The sequence below is a fragment of the Dipodomys spectabilis genome, unplaced genomic scaffold (genome assembly GCF_019054845.1).
Source record: "Dipodomys spectabilis isolate Male_0828 unplaced genomic scaffold, ASM1905484v1 ptg000256l, whole genome shotgun sequence".
NCBI lineage: Eukaryota > Metazoa > Chordata > Mammalia > Rodentia > Heteromyidae > Dipodomys > Dipodomys spectabilis.
The window spans coordinates 1,947,000-1,972,508 of NW_024870933.1; the positions used below are offsets into that span (position 1 = coordinate 1,947,000).

A 25,509-nucleotide genomic window follows, 5' to 3' on the forward strand; every position below is an offset into this window, starting at 1 on the left:
TGCAACTGCATTGCTCCTACTTATTCCCCCAAACAGAAATTCACAAGTACATACCATCCAGTACAAGTAGTCAGTATACGAGGTCTGCAATACACTTTAGCATCCAGTAGTTGTAGGTATAAGGTAATTTTAAAATGTTAAGGCTATTTTCTGCATTATTTAGAACTATCACTTGAGTCTTTATCCTTTAAGAATGTCAGGGAAGATTTACTCTTCTTGCTCAAACTTACTGTGTAGTGATAATATGATTCTACAGTGTATTCAGACCAAAAGTATCCTATAGTATGTTATTATTGATCTGAACATTTTTCCAATCTTTGCAGGCATATGTTTGGAAGAATGATATTTATGTTAAAACTGAACCAAACTTACCAAGTCAGAGGATTACACAGAATGGGAAAGAAGATATGATATTTAATGGAATAACTGACTGGGTTTATGAAGGTAGAGAAAGCTTTGTCATAGAAAATCTATACAGTTTTTAAAGTACTTAGAATTTTTCTATAATATGTGGACATATGATGCAACAGAATAATTTGTGTTCTTAAAAGTATCATCCTATCTCTTTTTAGAGTTGACAGCACCAGGTATCTCACAGATGAAGAATTTCTTAACAGTAACTAGACAGCCCTGCCCTCCTTCTATCACAATACTCTGCCTGTCTCTGCCTTGCTACAATAAGCCTCTCTGTGTAGGTAGCTTTTCTGGTTTTACTGTGGCATAAAATCCTTCAGATTAGCATTATATGTTTCTTTAACCCAGAAGTTTCCAAGGAAAGCAGATTTCTGCAAAAATAAACAGAAAGATGATCAAATACTATTTGGAACTTTGAAGCATTGAGGGGAAAAAATAATGGGTTCGTTTGAATTTGGAAAAATCAGTTCTTCATTCATCATGATTAATGAAGAAAAATTAATTAGAAAGAATGAATAAAAAAACTAAACTTTTGAAAAGGAGCATTCTTTTAGAATAAAGAGTTTTAGAAATTACTCTGGAAACCTTTTTGAAACTTAGACAACGTTAAAAATACTTTAATGTTCATAACTGAAATCATTCATGAAGCTACCTCATACTTATCAGAAAAACTTTTCTTTCTTTCTTCCTATTATAATTTTACTTTATAATTTAATTTTGATTCTTGCTTAATCTAGTCCAATTAATAGATGACAGTATAACAACAACCACAGGTAATAGTAAAAAAAAAAAGATAGCTGAATGTTCATGGTTTATGCCTGTAATCCTAGTGACTGAAAAGGCTGAGATCTGAGGATCAAGATTCAAAGGCAGCCTATGCAGAAAAGTCCATGGGACTCTTACATTCAATTAACCACCAAAACTGTGAAAGTGGAACTTTGGCTCAAGTGGTATTGTGCCAGCTTTGATCAAAACGGTTAGGGAGCTCCCAGGCCCTGAGTTCAAGTTCCAGTTGTGGCAGCGAAATAAAAATAAATAAATAAATAACTATAAACTGTCCAGAAATAAGAGAAATAAGTGTTTTAGTAAAACTTGAAATGAAATAACCTGAATTATTTACTTACTTATAGTTACTTAGAGACTAAGAACTAGACTGTACATCACAGCAAGTCCTCTTGGATTTTTGCTATTGAGTAGGAAAACATCTTTTCTAAGCAGTTTCTCCTTCAGAAGTAGTAAGGTGCCCCTAAGTTAAGCTAATATGTGCCATCCTTTCTAAGGTAGACCACAGCTGCAAGGATCTCATGTGTTCATGTCTGAGTTATTACACACAGAAAAATAACTTTAGAGCTCCCATATGGGCTTTTCTTTAAAAATGAGATTTTAGTCTCTAGAGGAAAATTACTGCATTTTCAATATGGAAAAAATATGTTCTGCCTTACAAATAAATACTAACTCAAAACAGAAAACATTACCTGCTATCTACTTTAACAAATGTTTTTTTTTGTTAAAAAAAAAAAAAAAAAAGAAAGAAACCTTGCCCTAATTATACTAATGTTACATTATTGCAGCTGTGTTGTAGACCAGAATAAATGGATAGCCACTATCAGGATGAGATATGAACTCAGTATTTGAAGAGGGTTTTAGTAGAAATTGTAGGTCCAGAGGCCTAAGGGCTGGGTTCTGGTTCTTACCTTACACATTTCATTCAGTCTCTCAAAACTTTAATTTCCTTGTCTATAAAATGGCTAAGAAGATACTTGGAGGGGGGAGGTTGTGAAGATTAAATTAGATGCATTTCGCAAATCCTAAATGTTACTTGCATAAATGCAACTTGAGGATACAGTATGAAGCACTCCGAGGGAAATAAGCTTCTTTCAAAATACTAGATTTCTGTAGCTAGAAATGCTGAAAAGGCATTGGGATGGGCAGTGCAGCCTGGCAGTGGGAAGCTGGAATCAAGTCTGGCAGGTCTGGATTAATTCTTGATTCTACTAGTTCTTAGCCATGTTACCTAAGGCAGAATTCTGTCTCCTTTACCCTTCCTTCATTTTTTTCATCTGTGTAAATGGGTCTTGATAATTAACAATCATGATCATTTTTGATGATCAATTCCTAGTAGATAACATTCTGTAAGTGTCAGCCATTTATCAAGATAATTATTCATTTCATTGTTACTGTTTTTACTGCTCCCGCAATTGTTATCACTGAAAGTGTATTTTGAAGCAACTTTCAGATTGCAACTTGCAAAGATCTTAGTCATCAGATCAGTGATAATTTCCTTATTCTAAGATTCCAGTTTTTAATGCCTTCGCTTTTACATTTACCAATACCATCACATGAGACATAGATTAAATAGGAGTTTCTACCAAGTCTGCTTATCTGTTATATTTCCATTACTGTAACAAAATACCTATAAGAAACAACTTAAGAGAAGAAAGGTTTGTTTTGGCTCCCAGGATAAGTGGTTTCAGTGCATGATAACTTGGCTACAATTGTTTTGGACCTGTAGCAATTTGATACATCACCACAGAGAGTGCATGGCAGAAGAGGATGTTTATTTCATAGATTCCAGGAAGAAGAAAGAAAGGAGAATCCCCTTCTGGGGTATTTCCCCAATGACTAATTTCTTTCTACCAGGCCTACCTACTAAAGTTTCCATCACTTCCCAATAAGACCAGGTACTGAGAACCAAGACTTTAACACATGGGCCTTCTAGGAACAATATACATGGAAACAATCCAAACTTAAATTCTCCATTCTCAGTTAGTGAAACAGATTTGGAAATTTAAAGAGCCACAAACTGAATTTTCCCATGAGCAGATCTGATAATAATTGTTGGGAGGAGCTGCCTTTGTCAGGAATTGAAATTTAGTCCAACAATGTAGTAGAAAGAAAGGCATTTCTTTCATTTGCCTCCCTCTCTGACCCTTTTCCCATATATCAGAAAAGGAGGGTTAAACCAAGTGAATTTTCAAATTCCTGAGTGGACAAAAGAGATATTCCCAGTAGGGGTCTCATGAGGCTATTGCCATTCTAAATCCATTCTTCCCATACTTTGTTTTTGCCAAGAGTAGTAAACTCTGGGCACCATATTGGTTTGATAACCTAGAGCTACACGCCACCCAACAGCACCTTGTGGGCTCAGTACAAACTCAGCCCAGTTGGGGAGAATATGCTGGCATTTTGACTGTTAGAAAATTAGAAAGGAAAATCAGCCTCTTGTGTGAAATTTACTTTTAGTATGTTTTGAGGCATAAATTTAGAGGATTATAAAATAAAGGAAAAAATGTAGAGCTTATATTAAATATCACATGCTAAAATATTCTAAAATGCTTGAATGGGTTACTTATTTTTATAATCTAGATATATCTTTGAAGATTTTATTTTCATTCACTCGTATTACTCTGATTTTGGAAGCCCAGCAAAAGTGAAGTGGTTCATTAGCTGAACTCTACTGTAATTACTCAAGCTAATGAGAACAATATTTTGAATGCCAAAGCCAATTTATCAGCTACTTCTTGTAACAGAACAATTTATGTCTTTTTCTCAGAGGAAGTCTTTGGTGCCTACTCTGCTCTGTGGTGGTCTCCAAATGGCACTTTTATAGCATATGCCCAATTTAACGACACTGGAGTCCCACTTATTGAATATTCCTTCTACTCGGACGAGTCATTGCAGTACCCGAAGACTGTGTGGATTCCATATCCAAAGGTCTGAGCTTTTGTTCATATAGTGGTTCTGTGATTTGATGGGGAGAGAATGGTTGCATTTAATCCCTTCCTGCTAATGAAAATATTGTCAGTCTCTCTTCAACAGCTTGCTGTGATTACTCTTGCTGAAGTCAACAGCATCTGGCAATTTTAAAGTATTTTTATTATCCCAGGAAAGAGTGTGATTTAAGGTTTTGTAATTTCTCCAAAAACTTTGAGAAATGACAAGCAGAAAAAGATGGTGAAATGCTTTTGAAAGAGGTAGGGGGGAGGGATAAAAATGTTTGAATGAAAGAAAAAGAGAGACTGTAATTGAATCAGAAGCTCATCTCATTTGTAGAAGTTGGAATGTGCCCGAGTTGAAGTTGAAAAGCTTGGTTATATATCAGATTGTATTACTAATTAACCGGATACAGTACATGACTGGATTCAGTGAATGTAAATTTTGCACGCCCTACATTTGTGATAGCAGTGCCACATTTTGGTTTACAAGGTTGCTTTCTGCCACCCAGGATATGTGTTCATTAAAATTGAAGAGCTTTGTTAAGCTGGGTAAGCCAGGAAATTAGGTGATATTAGAAAGGAACCAGAATTCTTCTCTAGTAATGTGATTATAGTGGTCACAGCATCATCTACAGGAAAATCGAACAAAATGTTTTTACTGCAAGTGACTTGGAAAAAAGAGTTTTTATTTTTACCAACTCACTTAATTTGCGTTATGAAGAGCTGCCATTTTAGGAAGGGAAAGGAAGTTAAAAGGAAAAAAAGATCTGAAACTAAATATGGAGATGTGTTTTCAGTGGAATGTTATTTTTTGATGAGCAAAACTGGCAAAAAAAATCTCATAAAGTGTTCTCACTAAAAATATCATATTATTCCTAACTAATCTGTCAATAGAAGATCTATGTGTATATTTTAAAAGGCTTAACAAACTTCTGTCATAATATTGACTGTAAAGATCCAACATGGTGAACCTGAAATTGGACTGGAAATGCTGGCTGCCTAATTAGCATCATTGGGCATGGGCTCAGGTACTAATTTTCTTAGTGGACCATATCTTTGGCAGAATCCAATGTATTCTTCATGGTAATATCCACCAGGGAGTCTTTGTCCTGTGGAATCAGTATATATATGCAAATGATAGAACTAATTTTAAGATGTTGTTAACCTCGTTGTCACAAAGTACATAAATTATGAACATGTAAACATTCTTTATTTAAGTAAGCATGCTTTGGGCTTTTATTTTTTTATACCTGCACATGCATGCACACACACACAGGCATGAGTGAACACATATATGCATATTTTGTTTCCACCTGAACATACAAAGGTCATACTTCCTGACTCTCCCTTATGTCCATTTTATTTATGTTAAATTGTTTGCAAATTCAAGTTGCTATAATTTTATGGTGATAAGGCAATGATTTTGTGCAGTCTCAAATTTATGGGTTTTTTTGTCCATACCAATTATGTGATCATTTTCCCCCCTAGGCAGGAGCCGTGAATCCAACTGTAAAATTCTTTGTTGTAAATATAGACTCAGCTACCAATCCAACTTCCTTCCAAATCACTGCTCCTACATCTGTGATAAAAGGGTAAGATGTTTCTCTTGAATGCTTGAGTAGTGGATAGTTCCCCACTGCCCAGCAATAACAGTCCAGGTATGAATGAAGACATCAACAGTAGTATCCCACTGCAAAACACAGACTAGCATTCCTTCATTCTTCCATTCATCAGATCGCTTCATATTTTCAGGCTGGCCACAGAACTGCCCAGAGAACAGTTCAGCCAGCATCCAAGCATCATGGAGTCCTCACTCAAAGTGGGGGTGACAAATAATAGCTAGATAAATAATGAATAGTGTGAAATGCCAGGTAGTAATAAATGTGACACAAAGCAAAGCAAAAGTGTGAGGGCTGGTGAGGGGTGGTCAGGGACATCCTTGTAGTACACTGAACTATGAGCAATGATATGAAATAAGGAAGGGGATCCATCCAATACCAGATCCCAGGGTTAGAGGCAGAGGAAGTGCAAAAGCACTGCAGAAGGAATGTACTGGGGGCATTAGAGGAGCTACAGGGAGGTCAGAGTACTAAAGAGAAGGTGAGTGGTGAGAGATATGGACCACATGGGGTTTTCTAGGCCAGGGTAAGTCCTAGAGAAATTCAGAGAAGTTGTGCACTCAGATTGGGAGCCCTGACCATCTTGTCATTCAAGATGTTTCTTGCTTTCAACTATCCTAGAGGTTTGAGATTCTGCCATCAAGCACCTTCAGACCCATATTCATCTTCCTGTAAAGAAACCATACTTGGTGTAATTTATGACTGCCAAGTAGCTCATAACTTAGTTCTGTTATTTGCATTGGATTTGTTGTTGTTGTTAACTAGCAGTAGCACATAATGAGCACTCATGGTATGCCAGACACAGGACATTATCACATGCTCTATCTCACTACACTTTAAAGTAAGAACTCAGCCATTCCAATGGTTCTTCTCATGTGCCTGTTATGCAGATAATAATGACATGAGATCAGAGATTAAGAAACTAACCAAATGGGATTCTGTGTGCAAACCTGTCACTGTGACTGCAAAGGGAGAGCAACTAGGCATCCGGCCTTGTGTAACCTGGTGCTTTGAGAAGCCGAAAGGTGTCAGAGTAGTGGGAAGACACCATTTTCCCTGGGATTGTATTAACTGCCAAGCTTGCTGCGGGCTGGGCTCTGTGTTTAGTAAATCTTTAACTTAGTCAGAGAATCTTCATTAGCCTATTAATTCAAAGGGGAACTCAACTAAGATTTAAAAGAAAACAAAGTATTTTTCTCCTAAGTTTATTCAACAGTGTAAAATTTTTATGCAAAATTTTCTATTCAGTCTCACGCAGCCATCTCTTCAATCAACATTGATTGAACATTACGATTTACACTGCTATGCATAAAGGAAGCCTGCTTTCTTGTAGCACTTAGGATCCGAGAAGCCATGTAAAACATTTGGATAAATAACTGAAAGAGAGTGAAGTGCTAGAGGTCTAGACCACAGGCTAGAGGCATTCTAAGGAGGGAGGTGGGCTTTTCATGACCTAAGAATCAAAGGATGCATCCTGTGGAATGGGCAGCTTAGGCAGGGGAGCTCTAGTAAGGCAATGAGGTGGAACTCAGGGCATGGGAATGCACAGGGCTAGCTTGGAAGAGCCTGGGAGTGCCTGGGTGGCCTTTTGGCCTGCAACCAATATACGCCTGTAGAGAAGATGAGCCATGAGTGCCTACTCAGAAAAACATTTCACCTGAAAGGAGCTTTAGACCTTGCCAATAGTTTATAAACATTTTTAAGGACCTGGAAACCTTTGCTCACGTGAAATATAATGCAGAAGTCTGATTCAAAAAACAGATGGAAGATTGATGCTCAGGTTGGGCAAGTCTAGGTCGTGTCTCTACTCCCTCCCTAGAATTCCTGAGAGGTTAGAGAGAGCTTGGAGAGATCTCCTGAATATAAAGTTCCACTCTGAGGTGCAGTTGAGAAGGTTCAGAGAAGTAAAACCATTTGCCCAAATCAGACAGCAAAGTAGTATGGGAAATTGGAATAGGGCCAATGCCTGTGCCTTCTGGGACAAAATAATAGCTAATGAAATTGAAATGTGTTGAGAATTTCTGAGCGATACAGGCCTGAGCTCAACATGCTACCCACCCCCCACATCTCTCTTATTCTCCAGAAGCACATGACACACTTTCACAGCCATTTTACTGACAAAGAGACATAGTCAGCTCTACATAGAGATCACTTTTCAAGGCACTGTGTTGAATCGAAAACACTGAGCCCAGAAAACCTAACCAGCTCTAAGGACTTATTTTTTGCCCTCTGTGAATTAATCATTAACTCTTGTTCTTGGTAGTTCTTTAAGCTAAGTGAATAGTGGGGATTTGTTAGTTGTGGATATTTTATGGGGAGTATTACATTAGTGAAGAATCATTTGGGGGCAATGCCACAGGGCATGCAAACATAGCTGTTAACACTGAAAGTTGAAGCTTTTCTAAAAGCAGGCTCTAGGTCTCCTCTGAGAAAATGTTTTCTCTTGTGGTGAGACACCCCCAGTAGGCCTCCAGCAAAGATCCAGCAGGACCAAGGCAAGCCAGGAAAGTTATGCCACTTAGTGAACTGCCCAGCCTCTGGGCTGGATTACCCTGTACTTGACAGCTCCTGAATTGGATCCGTATTTCTCGTACTTCTTTTCATACTCCCTTCATTCACTTTCCAGTTGCCCATGTCCTTTTGTCATAGATCCACTAGCAAGCAAAGGATGAAATTTGTGGTTTTGTTAGAAACTGGTAGAAATCACTACTCTGTGGTAAGGCATGAGGATATCCTGGCCTCAACTTGAACTTTCAAAGTGAGCCTCTCCACTACCTTTATTGATTCCCTGTTGAAGCTGATTAGGTTAAACTGCTAATGAGCATTGACTACTCATAATGGGAATTTGAGATCTCAAGACATTGCAGACAAAACAGCATGTAAGAAGCAATTTTGAAAGCCCTGTTTCAATTAGAGTAATGCTTTACATTGCTAACAGAAATAACATCAACAATGCACTGGCCATTTTTACCTAGTATCTCTGGTGCCTAGCAGGATGCCTGACATGCAGCAGGTGTCTAGCCAATTAAACTAATAGACAAGTGGATGGATAGGTGGGTGAATAAATGAATGAATAAAGTTTGTCTTTCCAGGTAACTGTGAGGAAGGAGGACATAGCAATTTGCCCAGTCAGCTCTAAGCAAAATCATTTAACTTTACACAACAAAGTTTCTTTTCTAGCTTTTCTTAACCACCTGAAAATTCTGTGGCCTTCCTGCCTTTGGGGAGGATGTTTTCTTCTGAGTTGTTCTCACCTAACATCTGCTGAATGGCCCCTGGGTCCCATCACACACACAGCTCATAGTGTATCCTGTCCCTGTTTGTTCTAGGCCTGAAGGATTCTATAAATAAAGACTTGTAGTATCTCTTCTGAACAGTGGATGATCCGTGGTCAGTATCCCACAGTCGTTAAAGTCTGAGATTGCCACTCTAGGGTTAAGTAAATGATACTTCCTCGAGACCAGTGATACTTGCTAGAAGGAGGCAAATTCGGGCTCTTTTGCTACCGATGCTGCCGCTATCAAATCTGCTCTTTCTTACCCCACCTATTTCTCTTGCCAGAGATCTGTCAGTGGACCCATTAGGGTTGGCATCTCCATCAGAGCAGAGGGTGGCATGGAGCCCAAGGCCAGCACTGGCACTATGCCTGTATCCTCTGGTGATTTGCTGAATTAATCACTCCATAGTCTGTGGTTGCTCTTACTAGTATTTTTCCTTTCAGTATTTTTTTTCCAGTTAGTAACACCTATCTTATTTTAAGTATTTTGTATGTCCCAAATGAAAGATTTACACAAATGAGGGCCGTCTGAAAGACTTTTATGAAATGCCTATTCTTTGCAAGGTACAGTGTCAGGACAGGCAACCACCTTATAGGGGAATGCCTGTGGTAAGATGCTCAAAAGCAAGTCTGTCTTGGTTCATTCAACTATGCCTTGCTTTACAAAATCTAGTGCCCATGCGTCTCTAGGGGGAAAAAAATTTCATTACATGAGGAATCTGATGGTGAAAAGAAGCAAAAGGGTGATGCTAAGTAGCAGTGTTTCCTCAAGGGATAGGCAGAGGTTCCATAGTGGGAACAAAGAACAGGAAATCTGCAGCCACTTGCTTCATTTGAATCCTAGCTCCCACACTTTCCAGTTGAGGGATGTTGGACAAGTTACTTAACCTTTCTGCACTTTCATTTCCTTATCTACTATACATGAACTATAAGGGCACCTACCTCCCAGAGGGGTCATGAGCTTTATGTAAAGCACTTAGAATAGTTCCTGGCACAGAAAAGATACCACCAGGGTGTGAACTCTTATTACTATATCCAGAAATTTCCCCTTGCTTTAGCATTAAAACCAGGAGTAACTCCCCTTTGGCTAATACAGCTCCACATTTAGAGGTGCTTGTTGAGTCATTATCCCTCACCCAGGTAGTAGGTCTGAACTCACAAAAGACAGAAAGGCCTGGCTGCAGGTGTTGGCCCTTTTCTACCCTTACATAAGCATTACAAAAGGGAAGTCTATTCAATATTTGTCTCTCTCTGTCTTTCCAAAATAAAACCAGCATGTAGTCTGAAAGTGTAGGTGATAATGATAACCCTCCTAGTTGAATGTTTCTGATTTAAAGTGGGACTTAAACCTTGTAGTAAAAAGCTCAGTTAAGCCATTGGTTTACATCTTTTTCATGACTCTAACATCTCAGACTTGGCATAATCCTGGCTCAGAGCTGCAACTGAAAAGAAGTATGTTGACAAGAAAATTCGAAAGTGACTGTCTACAACTCTTTACCAAGCCTTCCCAGGGTACAGAGTACACACTGGGTCACGGGACAGCGACAAAGGTAGTAGAGGGCCTAGGTTCGTTAACCTTTATCTAGAAATGGGCAGGGAAGGTCCTGATGCATGTGAGATCACTGGCTGATTTCCCAAATGCCATTACTCAGCGTTTTCAAGTGGGGAAAAGTTGCAGTATAATGTAGATTTCTGAGCCTGTGGTTTAGAAATGTATGGTGTTAGTAGATAAAGCTATTGAGTGGCTCGCTTTTCTTCTTGCCTGCCCCCTTTACCACCAGGATACTTTACAAAAGCAGAAAGGTATTTCTAGATGCAAACTTCCTCATCTGTGCCCATGAATCTTCCATAATCTTGTGCATGTGAGTGAACCACATTCCCTTCGAGAAAGGTGCTTCATTTCCAGCTGATAGTCCACATGGCTTGTGACATAAACAAATAAGATTTACAGCCTAGGTTAGCCCAGCAGTGGCCATGCCCAAATCTAGCTTGTCACCCATTTTCATATCATCAATACATAAAAATGATTTTATGTTTTTAAGAGGTTAGAAAGAATGTAAATATATATGTATATATGTATGTGTTTATAATATATATTATATATAATGTACTATATATACCATAGTATATAATGTATATATATATAGTGATTCACATCACTATATAAAGTTTAAAGTTTAGCTTTATATTGGAACATAAATACTCTGCTTGTTTTGTTGTTGATGTTTGGGGATTTTTTTTTCTTTTTCTTTCTTTTTCTTCATTTTTCTTGATGCTATACTGAAGCTTAAACTTACCACCTCAGGCTCTTGCTTAGATTTTTTTTGTTCAAGGTTGAAGGTCTAGCATTTGAGTACCTCCACTTCTTACTGTTTGCTATTTAATTGGAGATATGAGTCTCTCAAACTTCTGAGCTGTCTTGGAAACTCAGTCCTCAGGTGTCAGACTCTTGAGTATCTAGGATTATAGGGATGAGCCACAAACACTCCCATATATTTTCACTTGCCTAAGCAAAGTGGCTGGAACAGAAAATATGTGGAACACAATGACTGAAATATTTACTCTCTGGCCTTTCAGTGCAAAGTTCTCAATCCCTGGCCTACATAATTAATTTTTAAAAATTTCATCTTCTGGGGCTGGGAAGGTGGTTCAGTGATAGAGTGCTTGCCTTGCATGCCTGAGGCCCTGGGTTCGATTCCTCAGCACCACATAAGCAAAAAGAAAAAAAGCCGGAAGTGGTGCTGTGGCTCAAGTGGTAGAGCGCTAGCCTTGAGCTGAAGAGCTGAGGGACAGCATCCAGGCCCAGAGTTCAGGCCCCATGACCAGAACCCCTCCCCCCCCCCCCAAAAAAAACCTTCATCTTCTATTTTGTTTAACTATTTTCTGTTCATTCCCTAAGTGCATTCTCTGACTGGTATAAACCCTATTTTCCTTTCCATATCTGACTCTGTGTTGAGTGCACGCACAGAGCAGGAATAGATGAAACTCCTTGCTCCTTCCTGGGTATGCAGAGAAGCAACGTCAGCTGCTGCAGCCTGACTGCAGTGATTAAAGTCTGGGCAATGGAGACACCAGCAGGAGCTTTCTAAGGAAACATAGTGAACAAGGGGACATGTAAGCTAAGACCTAAAAAAGTCAGAGCATACTGGGTACCAGAGGCTCAGGCCTGTAATCCTAGCTTCTCAGGAGGCTACGCTACTGAGAATCACAGTTTGAAGCTAGTCTCAGCAGGAAAGTCCATGAGACTCTTATGTCCAATTAATCACCCAAGAGCTGGAAGTAGAGCTGTGGCTCAAATGGCAGAGCACCAGTCTTGAATGAAAAACTAAGGGATGGCTCCGAGGCACCGAGTTCAAGCTCTAATACCCCCTTGCAAAGAAGTTAGGGCTTGGAAGTCCTTTCAGAATGAAGGACAAAGTCAATAAGGACAAAGAGAAGATGGCTGCAACAACAAAAGTAAATGGAGTTCATTTCACTTAGCATCATTTTCTTTATTGTTATTGTCCTCAGGTACTACGTGATATCTTTTTTCTTTTGTGTTTTTCTCCCTTTGATTTATCCTCTGTTCTCACTGTATTTGATTTTGGTACCCTGAGTATTGGCATATATTTTCATCTGAATTAGGGAAAGGAAGGGGAACAACAAAATGGTGAGATAAAGAACAAAGGGAGAACCTTTGCCACAGAGATACTCACAGGACAATGGGTTGGAAATGACCTGTACACCTTGGGGGGGGGGGGAGGTAGAAAAGTGAGGGAAGGGGTAAAAAGTTAGACAAGAAATGTAATCACTACCTTACTTATGTAATTGTAACCCCTCTGTACATCACCTTGACAATAAAAAAGAGAAAAGATGGCTGGAAAAACTGAAGATGTCAGGGAGATCAGGACAACCCAGATTAGGGAGTGTATGGGTTGTTATGGAGCAATAAGAGTACTGAATTGAACAAGTGTCCCAATGTGGGGTAGTGCTTTGCTCTGGTTTTAGTATCTGCAGCCTGCAAAGGCACAGCATGGAGACTCTGTGTCACTGGGAGCATTGACTCATTAGGTGTCCCACACTTAAAAGGGGAATAGTAAAGCTAGAAGGGCATTAACACACTTCATCTTGAGCCATCCAGACAGGTCTATAACTATTTTGTGTATGATTTAATGAGTGTGAAATAGTGGTGACAGGAACTGATTGAAGCTATCAGGAAGGACAGTGCTATTTAGGTCACAAAAGTCATGACAGAGTTTTGCCTTTAAACAGGAATTTAGTGAACATATTTCTTTGTACCAGACATCTCCTCAAGATCTAGGGATCTCCTGTGAATAAAACATGTGGATCCTGCCTCAAAGCTGTTAGTGATGCAAGGAGAGCAATGTGACCAGAAGAGGGGGTGAGGATGGCTGGGAGTGGCGAGCAGCTGGGGTGCAGGTTATCTCCCTCTTCTGGTCACAATACTAGACCGGGTTGGATGGAGAGACTCATGTAGAACTTTCTGAAACATGAGAGCAAGGCTTTGATCAGACACTGGAGTGGATATGAATAGCCTCTCAGAATGACACTTGGAAAGGACCAAAAACAAACAAAAAGTCAAAAAAAAAAAAAACATAAACCATCCAGAACAGTCAGCAGCAGTACAAATGATAAATCCCATGCATTTCATCATCCATCAGAAAGTGGTTTCAAAAACGTTTAAAGATATACACTGGGGAGGGATGAAGTGCTGGAATGGTCTCAATATAAATTTAGGTTAAAATGTAACTAGACTCTATTATTTCACCAGGGGGCTCATGTTTTGACTTTGAAAAAAAATGTTATTTTATGTTTTAATACTCTGATTCTCTGTGGAGATGTGAGGCAATTTTTCCCAGTTTAAAAGAAGTAGAGAAAAGGGTGAACTCTAGTTTCTTCCTAATGGGAAGAATTCTCCTCAGGAACACAACAAATTAATTTCCAGAAAATACCAGAATCCCAACCAGTGTTCTGAGGGCTTGGGAGGATTGTATTGTTCCTTCAAGAGAGCAGACGAGGGATGGGAAATCCCTGCCTTTGACTCCCTGGTACCATCAGCATCTAAGTTGTGGATCTGAAAGTCCTGAGTCTATGGTGTGGTAAATGTTTTTTAAGCTACTGTCAGAAGTGCTACTGCTTTTTAGTGTTAGAAAAACTATAAAAATGAAAAAAAAAAAAAGCCCACCCTTCTATGGTATTAAAACTTAACTATTTGAAATTCTTCTTCCATGAAATTTATTCTTTTTACTGAATAAAATGTTTATTTGTACCAAGCCTGAAACAAATTCTTCTTAAAGTCTGAAACAAATTCATTCTTTCCATTCCTCTCTCCCTCTCTTTTCCTTCCTGTCCCTCCCTCCATCCTTCTGTCCCTCTCCCATTTCCACGCCCTGTCCTCTTTTCCTTCTTCCTTTCCCTCCCTCTCTCCATCCCTTCCTTCCTTCTTTTTTTCCAGGGACCACTATTTGTGTGATGTGACATGGGTCTCAGAAGAAAGAATCTCTTTGCAGTGGCTCAGGAGGATTCAGAATTACTCTGTGATGGACATCTGTGACTATGATAAGTCCAACCTAACATGGAATTGCTTATTGGTAAGACAGTTGGGAAACTGTACTTCTAAAATAAGAAGTGCTCTCAGGGAGAGAAAAGATTGGGGATTGGAAAGCGTAGGTTTTGTTTTGGTCTTGTATTTTTTTTTGAAATTGTTTTTGGTTGTCGAGCTTGAACTCAGGGCCTGGGTGCTGTCCCTGAGCTCTTTTGCTCAAGGCTAGTGCTCTACCACTTCGAGCCACAACTCTGCTCCAGGTTTCTTGGTGGCTAATTGGAGATAAGAGTCTCATGGACTTTCTTGCCTGGGCTGAGTTTGAACTGCCATGCTCAGATCTCAGCCTCCTGAGTAGCTAGGATTACAGGTGTGAGCCACTAGTGCCCACAGTTTGAGTATCCCTTCTCCTGACATGTGTCCAACCATGAGGCTTTGGGTCAGTCTTGCCTGTTAGATAACCTGATATCTAAAGGTAAAACTCTGTTTTACCTTTGTTCCCATTTCATTACACATATGATCACCTGAGGAAGGAGAAAGCATGACTAGAAACCTGAAAGACAGAATGAGATGATATTATACAAAAATGCAAAGTGGGCCAGGGGCTGCAAATGCAGTGAAGGGCGATTTAAAAGTGCAAATGTAGAGGGTGGGGAATGACTGGCCATATATATAAAACAAGGCCACAGATTCATTACCACCCTATGGATGTCTTTAAGTAGGATAGGAACACAGACAAACTTTGTTAATACAACCCGAAGACAGTAAGATCCAGCCAGGCTGGCAGTTCCACAGATGCTCCGTGGAGAGGTATTAACCTCAGGAGGGATATCACTTAGAAGAGGCTTGCTGGTACTTGTTAAGAACATTATCATGCCTACCTTTCTGGCCGTGTGCCATGTCTCTAAATCTCCCCTCCCAGTTTCTAACCTGACTGGGCACAGTGCTGTCTCTCATATCAGAGGGCTGGAGCATATCCTAATTCTCCCTTTATTAATTCATGGAGGAAATACTAATTGCCTATAATGTTCTAAACTGTGCTAATGTGTATATATATATATATATAAAGTCAAATATCATTTCTATCTTCATTTCTGTTTGTGAATCTTATTTTTAAAAAAACTCTTAAGCCAGATAGGAGGCTTATACCTGTAATCCAAGCTACTAAGGAGTCAAAAGTAGGGAAATCAAATCATGGCCCCAAATTAGCACATATTCTATCTGAGTAACAAAATAAATTCAAAAGGATGAGGAGCGTGGTTCAAGTTGTAGACTCTTTTCCTACCAAGTGTGAGTCACTGAGTTGAATACTTAGTAATACAAGAAAGGAACAGAACAAATACAAACAAAAAAGAAAGGAAGGAAGGAAATACACCCTAAGATTTATCATATACTAACTACTTAGTCTGTGAGGACCTGTTGAGACTGAAGTTCAGTTGAGTTTGATCAGGTCACAGGACAAAGCTAGAACTACAACTGCAAAACCCCAAATCTTTGTTTCTTGAGAATTAAATCATCATCCTATCAGGATATAGTGCCATAAAAGGCTTTATTCAAGGCACCTCAGATGAAGAGAGATAAAAGACAGTTCTGCTGTGACCAGTTAGAGCAGAATAAGGAAATCGCATAGGGGAAACAGAGCATAGTAGATATGAGCAAAGACCCTTCTAAGCTGTGGACCGAGGAAAAGGTTCTAGAGTGATAAGTGAGAGTTTGCAGGAACTATGGGCACTTGTCACTGAGGCTAGATAAGAGGAACAGAAATGGAAACTGAGGCTAGAGATAGCAGATCAGGCTCATGTGCTATTCTGAAGAATTAGCAATAGAATTCTGGCTCAGGTGACATCTGACGCATCTGGATTTATGTTGTAAGAAATAGGAACTCTTTTAAGCTTTTACATTGAAAGAGTGTCATGACGGGACTGGAACTGTTGCAAGGGGTGTGGGGGCTAAGCATGGTGGATAGTAGAACAGAAGGAGAAATGATAAGCAGCATCTCCAATTAGGAGACCATGGCAGTGGACCAAGGGAAACCTGCCAAGAACAAGAAGGCAGTCAATGACAGATAGAGAAGTCAAGAGATGGGCTGACCAAGGGAGCTATAGAAGAATAGGAATCTAGAATGACTCCCAGTTTTTTTCACTTGAGAGAACGTGGGGAGGAGAAGGAAATAATCTTCAGTTCTGTACCTGTTGACGCTAAATATCAGTGGACAGGTTAAAATGAAATCTTCTGTATAACTACTTAAAGATAACAAACATATGAATTTATAAATAAATAAATAAAATGTCAGTGGAGCTTCAGGACAATATATGTATGGGCTGGAGCCAAGAGAGAGCTCCTGGCAAGAAAGGCAAATAATTGAATGTAATTTCACTAAAAACTGCTAACACTAATAGAAATGTATGAATGGAGAGTTTTCATGTTCAGTCATTTTAAATGCCAAGTTGCTTATTTTCCCACAAATTGTGTCTTGAGAAGAGATTTCATCATCTTACTTCTCTTTGAAGTGGCTGTCACTGTATTTTGTTTCCTTCCTAGGCACAGCAGCATGTTGAAACAAGTACTACAGGCTGGGTTGGAAGAGTAAGTACTGAGTTACAGAATATATATGGGTCAGCTCCTCAGAGCTGAGTAATTTTCTATACTATGACTCTATTATTTCTCAATGGTAGAGATACCAGTTGACCTATTTCTCAAAATATTGGAAATGCTTCTTATGATAATATCTTTTTTTAATGAACAATGTGTAACATACTCATTTAGACAAAGTCAAGAACAGAGCATGAAACACGTACTCTAGGCAAACTGTAGCTTCCAGTAAGTTAAAAAGCAAGCACTGCTGAAAGGCAGCCAGGATGCTGATTGTGCCTGTTGACCTCATATTTGAAGTTATGTGCTTTGAAGATAGAAAGCACAGTTTCCATCGCAGCTTGGAAAAATGCCTAAGGAGATGCAACTACAACTAGCAGAAACTCAGCACAACCACACAATGCCTGATACACCTCTCAGGAGGAAATCATACTCATGTGAGTTCGCATGTCATTGGGCACTCAGATGCAGAACTTTATTCCAGAAAGCATAGTGGCCTTTAGAAGCTTCCTCTGCTTCTCACTCCTTCTGCATCTCATACCCACCACATAGAACGACCAACTACCTTGTTATCAGTCCATGGAATAAATTATCAGGGGTGGGGAACATCCAGCCCACAGGCCACAGAAGCCTCATGAAATCATATGAAACAAGACAGGACATGTAAACTTCTCATGGCTGCCCTCAGCTATCTGTCTATATTGATCACTTTGTATGGGCCACAGGTGATGCTTTAAATAGTCAGATAGCCCTTGGTAGAAGGACAGGTAGAGGACAGAACTGCAGTCATTATGACACCTTCTACAACTATGAAAAAAAATGGATTGCATCTAACTTTCATGAATATTTCTATTAATCCTTTGAGAGGGAAATAAAGCAACACACACAAAAATGTAAATATTTTACATCGCTTGCGTGATGGAGGCGAGGCCACCGTCCAGGAAGATGACTGCATCCAGCTGGGCTCAGAACTCTGGTAACATTGGCGTGTCCTTTCTCTTCAGGCATTGATTGGGCAGAGGGGAGAGGTTTGCCAACATGAAAAGTGGTTTCCTCCATGGCAAGAGACACGCTACACTTCCTCACGACTCTTAGAAAAAAATATGTTTTTTCCTCTCTGTATTTAACCAGACAGATGCCACTTTTCACACATTTCTACTAGGCACAACTCCATCCAGGGGAAACAGGGAAATGTATTAAAAAGATAAGGCTGTGAACACAGGTCTGGAGAGGGGAATGTGTTTCAGAGCTCTGTAATGAGAACACCAAGTGTACTGCACGCCTCAGCTTGCTCCATAAATGAATTCACTTCGAATTACTAAATAGAAGAGGCAAGCATTTGTCTTCCTTCCCCAAATGGGAGCTGATGAGAGAGGCAACATCGAGGGTGAAGTGAACCAACATTTTTAAAAGACCATCTCCTACCTGCTCTCAAATGTAGCTAGGAAATGGAAATTGTAAAGCAACATATTCCTTTCAGGCTGGGACAGACACTCTCTTACTCAAACTGCATTTTATTCTGCATACTGTCTTTTATTGAAATGAAAGAAAAAGAAAATTTTCTTCCATATTTCTGTGCAACCTTTTCTTATAAAATGTTGATCATCTTTAGGAAAATGAAAAAGCTTTTGATAAAAGTAACTATATGCATGCTTCCATATGAAATATACAAGAGACATCACTGATGGTCTATCTTTCCTTTTGAAAGCTTGACTTTCAAAAGTAAAGCTTGTAAATAAAGGTTCAAATTCTCCGAAATTAAACACACCCAACCTGAAATAGGCAATTAATTGTATGTCTATTTCATGCAAGTATATTTGTGACACTGAAGGAATTTATTTTCTGAGTGTAGATAAATGCTAGGTTTTACAAACATGGGACCCGAAGTCACCATCCTTATTGTGTACGCTGATGCTTGAAGTTGGGGCCTGGTTGCAGCTCCTTAGCAGTTTTTGCTTAAGGCTGGGCTCTGTCACTTGAGCCACAGCATCACTTCTGGCTTTTTGGTGGTTAACTGGAGAGAAGAATGCTTTCCTGCTTGGGCTGGCTTTGAAATGTTATCCTCAGATTTCAGCCTCCTGAGTAGCAAGGATTACAGGTGGGAGCCACCAGCATTTGACATCATGGTTTTTATGGAGAGAAGATGTTTCAAAATAGCAGAACCATATCTATATACCAAGAGTCCCAAGAGCTGGTAGCTCACACCTATAATCCTAGCTACTCAGGAGACTGAGATCTGAGGATCACAGTTCAAAGCCAGCCCAGGCAGGAAAATCCATGAGACTCATCTCCAATTAACAACCAGAAAGCTGGAAGTGGCGCTATGGCTCAAGTGGTAAGAGTGCTTGCCTTGAGCTGAAGAGCTGAGGGATAGCACCCAGGCCCAGAGTTCAAGCCCCATGACTGACAAAAAAAAAAAAAAAGTCCCAGGCGGAGGTAAATGTTCATTCTCATTTGTCCACCAAAATTTCCCCATGAGTTTGATCATTTTGTTCACATTTCACTGTAGGATGATTGTCTTTCTGATACCCTGTAGTTTTATTTGGTAAGGAAATGCAGTATAGAGGTTTGAACACAGGTGTTGGGAGGATTTTATAAAACTAAAGTTGATTCTGACATGAGCCTAGTGTTTTAACATTTTTTTGTTCTCTATTATTTTATTTCTAGTTTAAACCAGCAGAACCTCATTTTACCTCTGATGGTAATAGTTTCTACAAGGTCATCAGTAATAAAGAAGGTTACAGACACATATGCCTTTTCCAAAAAGAAAATAAAGTAAGTAGTCTTACATATGCTATTCCAAGTTGACTTGTTTTTGAAACTACCTGACAGTGGAAATACTTTGGAAAAGTCAGTGTATACAAATAAGCTAATTCAAAATTCTTCAGTGGTATTGGAGTAAGGTGAGCTGGGATGTGGATACCTAACAAGGAAAAATGATAGAAATGGTGATGTTGATCATGATGCATTGTACTCACATTAATTGACAGGTTGAATTAAAACCCTTTGCATAACTACTTAAAGATCATTTTTAACAGAAAACAGTCCTCAAGATTATTTGAATATCTGATAGAAATGATTTAATCCTCTACTTAACTTTTGATTAGAGAGTCTCACGAATGTCTTATTAAAAGCCCAATCAGGACTGCACATTTATTACTGAAGGAGCCTGGGAAGTAGTTCGGATAGAAGCTGTGACCAGCAATTATCTGTGAGTATTCAAATCACCAGTAGAATACAAACCCAGGCTTTATATGCATGCCCTCCTTGCACAGAAGTAGGAAGAAAAAAAAGAAAAAAAAAAACTCCTACAAATAGAGAGTAGTCTATTTGGAATGTGTTCAATCTTTTTTTTTCTTTTTAACATACGGAAGCCTTAATGATTTTCACATATGTTCAGCAGATTTGATATCATGCCACCGAGCAGCTCTACCTCTTGCTCTTACCTGCTTCACAATACGGGAACTGCAGCCTCTTTTACCAGAACGTCCTGAAGCGCTACATGAGCACTGGGGGCATTCTGTGAACTTTCTGCTGGCACTGAATTTCTGGCAGGCTGGGAAAGGCAATTTTATCTGCCTGTGTCGTAGCTTTTCTCTTTGGAAAATGGAAAGCTTGGAGAAGGCTATCCACTACTATACCTGATTCGGTGGAACAGCAAATGCCATTTTTCAAATTACAATCCCAAGCACTTTTATGGTTCTTTATCAGACTCATACATAGGAATTTTGCCGCTGCCCAAAGTGGTGTTTGAAGACTTTTAAGATATGGCTCTGGCACTCTCTGGAGGAAAAGGTCCGTACCACTTAGTAATCTATGCTATGAATAGAAAAATATGGAAAACTGGATAGCTACAAGGAGCTCATTTTCAGACTACTCAGTCATATTTTCTCTTTTCTTTTCTTTTTTTTTATGCAAGTATTAGGGCTTGAACTAAAGGCCAGAGTACTCTCCTTTAGAGTCTTCACTCGAGATTGGCACTCTGTCACTTGTGTGATGTCTCTACTCCATTTTTTTTTTTTTGCTGGCTATTTGGAGATGAGTCTGAGTTTGTCAAATAGCATTTCTCAAATCTCAGCCTTCTGAGTAGCTAGGGTCATAGGTTTGAGCCACCAAAGCCCACATGGTCATATTTTCCATAGAAAAAACATTCTTTTGAATTTTATCTGTGATTTTAGTTAATGAAGAAATCCCTTCTTTCATACAGTTTAGTCTGTTAAGAAAAATAAAAGAGTATGAAGGGAAGGGCTCAGGAGGTAATGGAGAAGGGCTAGGGAACAAGTGTGAAGGTAGGGCAGGCCCTGGTGCTGCGTCATATACACTGGTCATGTCTGGGCTTGAATTCAGGGAATATAGCTGATTAATTAATATACATTTGTTTCTTCCCAGATACTACATCAGTAATGAATATAAAGGAATGCCAGGAGGAAGAAATCTTTATAAGTAAGAGCTCTGTCAAATTGTCGACCTTAGTGTTTGAGCTGATGAGCAATCTCTTTTTTTCTATCATGCTCTCAATAACATTAAGCTGGAACTGTTTATCAAGTGTTTTTATTTTCTCATAAATCAATCATCATGTCTTTATCAGATATTTTGTGACTTTTCCAAACAATGGGAGGTTTAAATCATTATTGATGTCTGGACTTAATTTTTTTTTTTTTTGTTGGTCGTGGGGCTTGAACTCTGGGCCTGGGCGCTGTCCCTCAGCTCTTCAGCTCAAGGCGAGCGCTCTACCACTTGAGCTACAGCGTCACTTCCGGTTTTCTGAGTGGTTTATTGGAGATAGGAGTCTCACGGTCTCTCCTGCCCGGGCTGGCTTTGAACCGCGATCCTCAGATCTCAGCCTCCTGAGTAGCTAGGATTACAGGCGTGAGCCACCAGCGCCCAGCTTGGACTTAATATTTTTTAAGAAGCTTATAAGGATTGTTTTGCCATTCTGATACCTCTGAAGCTAGACTATGACATTATTCAATTTCCTCTTTCATGTGCTCTTTCTTCATATATTTAATTCCACTGTTGGTTTTACAGAGTCCAACTTAATGACCACACAAAGGTGACATGCCTTAGTTGTGATCTCAACCCAGAAAGGTGTCAGTATTATTCGGTGTCCTTTAGCAAACAGGCCAAGTATTATCAGCTGAGGTGTTCAGGTAAGTTTATGCTGATAGGGGGAGAGGGGAGAGACACTGATTCCCTGGGCTCTCAGCAGGTGTATATGACCCTCCATTCTCCTCTCCAGACAGCTTCCTTACCTCCTCTTGGGCTTGTCTCTCCACGCCTAAGGTTTCCTTTCCATTCCCATTCCTTGTCCAGTGCCCATTCTTTCTTCTCTGTTCAGCTCACTCCTTTCGAATGTGAGGAGCTTTTAAAATCACTTTTCTGTCCACTTTTCATTTAATGTTAAGTATAAACATCTTTCCTTTCTCTTCAAAGACTTTTGTTTGTACGTATTCACATAATTGGATTTTAAATGATTATTTGTGTACTCATTCCTTAAATGGAAGACTGTGAATAGTGCCTGTCACTCAACATGCTCTCTGCCTTATCTTCTGATTCTATTGCTACTATGTATTACAAGTGAAGAAACCTGGATTGGGAGCAAAGACTCAGGGAGTAATGGAGGTCGCACAAAAACTGCAATGAGATTCAAGCATGGGAGGATTTTGCCTCATGAGCCTTCTCTTCTAAAGATTGTGTTTCATTACTTCTCAAAATGAGAGAAGGAATTAGGATTTGTGTGCATGTGTGTCTCTCGCTCCTCCCTCCGTGTGTGTGTGTGTGTGTGTGTGTGTGTGTGTGTGTGTGTGTGTATGTGTGTTGGTCCTGGGGCTTGAACTCAAGGCCAAGATATTGTCCCTGAGCTTTTGTGCTCAAGGCTAGAACATTGTCACTTGAGCCACAACTCCACTTCCAGCTTTTTTTTTTTTTTTTTTTGTAGTTTATTGGACATAATTGTCTCACAGACTTTCCTGCCCGGGCTGTCTATGAATCAGGATCGTCAAATCTTAACTGCTTGAATAGATAGGATTACAGGCATAAGCCCCTAGCACCTGGCTAGAATCTGGATATTTTGAAAAGCATTAGCAACATCAAAAAAGAGATTTGAGTCTCTCTTTGTCTCTTGATTATATAACTCTTTATGCTTCTTTCCTGTGACTGCTTTTTGTCACCATTTCTTGGACATGTGCTTTGTCATATGCACTGTGCTGAGAACTGACATACATGATTTTGTTTAACCCTTAGGGAACTATAAAAAAATCATATTATTCACCTCCTTTTCTATATGAGAAAATTGAGACATTAATAATGTTGTCCTAGGCCAGCCAGGATCCAAACCCAGGTCTATGAAAGTCTTGTGGTTTCAATCTAATCTTTAAGTTAATATTATCATCTGAATGCGTGAGAAATGAATGGCTTTGCTTTACATTACCTTCTTCTCTGCAACTCCCACAGTTGGGATAAATAGTGAAGATAAGGGCTTGTGAGAAAAACACTTTTGCCTGCCAGGAAGGAATTGCTTATCCAAGTCAGGCACTACAGATGTGCTCCTGGCTCCAAGACTCTTCCAAATGGGGGTGCTTGGGCAGAGGGAGCCCTCCCCCAGGTGAGGCTGGCTCCAGCGAAGGGACCACCAGAGAATATAGGGTCTGAGAGGTGGTGTGATTAGGGAGGAATTCCATATGAAGGATAAAGAAAAATGGGCTCATTTATTATTTCTCACGTAAGCTTACTGATGAAAGATCAGGCTCAGGACTGATAATGTGCCCAGAATGCCTAGGAGGGTAGAGGTTCATTCCCCACCCCATTCTGCTGAGCCTGGTACCTTTCCAGAAGTATTTACTGCACCCAATTGCAGTTATTTTAAAGATAAAAAGAAACACAGTTGGTATTTGTTAAGCTCTGCACCCACTGCAATATTTATTGTGTGTTCTATCAAAGTTAAATGGAAATAATATTATTTTTGAAGTTATATGTGCTATTCTTATTAAAATATACTTTCCCTGGTTATGTTAACAGGTCCTGGACTGCCTCTCTATACTTTACATAGCAGCTCAAATGACAAAGGTATTTTCTCCTGTTTATCTCTCCATTTGGTTTCAGGAAAATGTGTGTGAATAGAACCATAGTATGCGTAGCCTTGTATGATTTTTCCTTAGCTTTTAGCATTCAACACTGTTGAACACAAGGTTTATAACCTTTAGTATATAAGGTCCATCTGGTTATTACATTTCATGCTCATTGTGGCATTATGTAATCTAAATTCCTCACAATAAAATGAATTACTGTTGCTTTATGTACTTGTTTAGAACTAAGAGTGCTAGAAGACAATTCAGCTTTGGATACAATGTTACAGGATGTTCGAATGCCTTCCAAAAAACTGGACTTCATTATTTTGAATGAAACAAGTAAGTTAACCTTCTTTGGGAATCATACTTTGCAATAAAACAATAAAATAGAACTAATATGATAATTCAGTCTGAAAAATAACCATTACATATTATATGAATCTAGTTCTAAGGGTAATTTTCCCATGGAAATGTCTGCCACAGAGCAACTACTTTTATGTTCCTTTATATTAAAATCTAATGCCATTCTATGTAAAATTGGCTTTGCAAAGAGGAACAGAACTTGAAGAAAGTGCAGTACTGCTAGGTCAGTTTATCCACTTAGTAACTCTATTCTACTAGTATTAATTATAAAAACACTATTGGTGAGTTGAATCATACCTAATACATTTTGTCTTGAAACAATAGAGATGGAGAATATCTGAAATGATTACATTAAAAGTTGGGGAGCTTGAAGTTTTCCTTCCCCTCTTTGCTTCTCAGCCTAGGGCAGGGCTTGAGAGTTCAATCATGGATTCTGTTTAGGGACCACTAAGAGCAATAGGTTTCTCTGAACAAAAAATTTTTGTCAGATATTTTGTTTGGCGTCTTCCACTAATGGTTAACAACATACAGGGGATGGTAGAAATCCATCTGGACTGATTTAGCTGAGGTTTTTTTTTTATGTTAGGAGAACTAGAAAATATCCAACCTATTTATTTGAAAGGGTAGCATAGGCCTTGGAAAAAGGCATACTTCTAAGGAATAACTCCAGGCAGTGCTACTCAAACTGAAGGTACCTGTCAGCCTTGTAACTATGTATATTCTGACTGGTCAGAATGGGATGAGGATCCAGTGTTGATGGTAGGATCCTAGATGATACAAGTTTCCCTGGCCCCCAGCCATGCTTGAACAGCAAGAGGTAACTCTGACAGGCTAGGGCAAAGACATTGAATAATGAAATATGACATTTTATATCAGATGGTCCCCAGTAGGAGCCCGAGAGGCTTAGGGTCAGGGAATT

General features: G+C 39.3%; 1 protein-coding gene across 2 annotated transcripts in view; it reads left to right on the forward strand.

Annotated features, from left to right (window-relative positions):
* Positions 1–25,509, forward strand: part of Dpp4 (dipeptidyl peptidase 4) — an 84,486-nt gene that overhangs the window by 32,585 nt on the left and 26,392 nt on the right. For both annotated transcript variants that reach the window (XM_042699505.1, XM_042699506.1), the window contains exons 8-18: positions 324–444; positions 3,968–4,128; positions 5,619–5,722; positions 14,482–14,617; positions 17,110–17,154; positions 19,828–19,935; positions 20,295–20,371; positions 21,550–21,603; positions 22,189–22,310; positions 24,178–24,225; positions 24,468–24,566. In XM_042699505.1, coding sequence (XP_042555439.1) covers positions 324–444; positions 3,968–4,128; positions 5,619–5,722; positions 14,482–14,617; positions 17,110–17,154; positions 19,828–19,935; positions 20,295–20,371; positions 21,550–21,603; positions 22,189–22,310; positions 24,178–24,225; positions 24,468–24,566 — 1,075 coding nt within the window. The remainder of the gene's footprint in view (positions 1–323; positions 445–3,967; positions 4,129–5,618; positions 5,723–14,481; positions 14,618–17,109; positions 17,155–19,827; positions 19,936–20,294; positions 20,372–21,549; positions 21,604–22,188; positions 22,311–24,177; positions 24,226–24,467; positions 24,567–25,509) is intronic.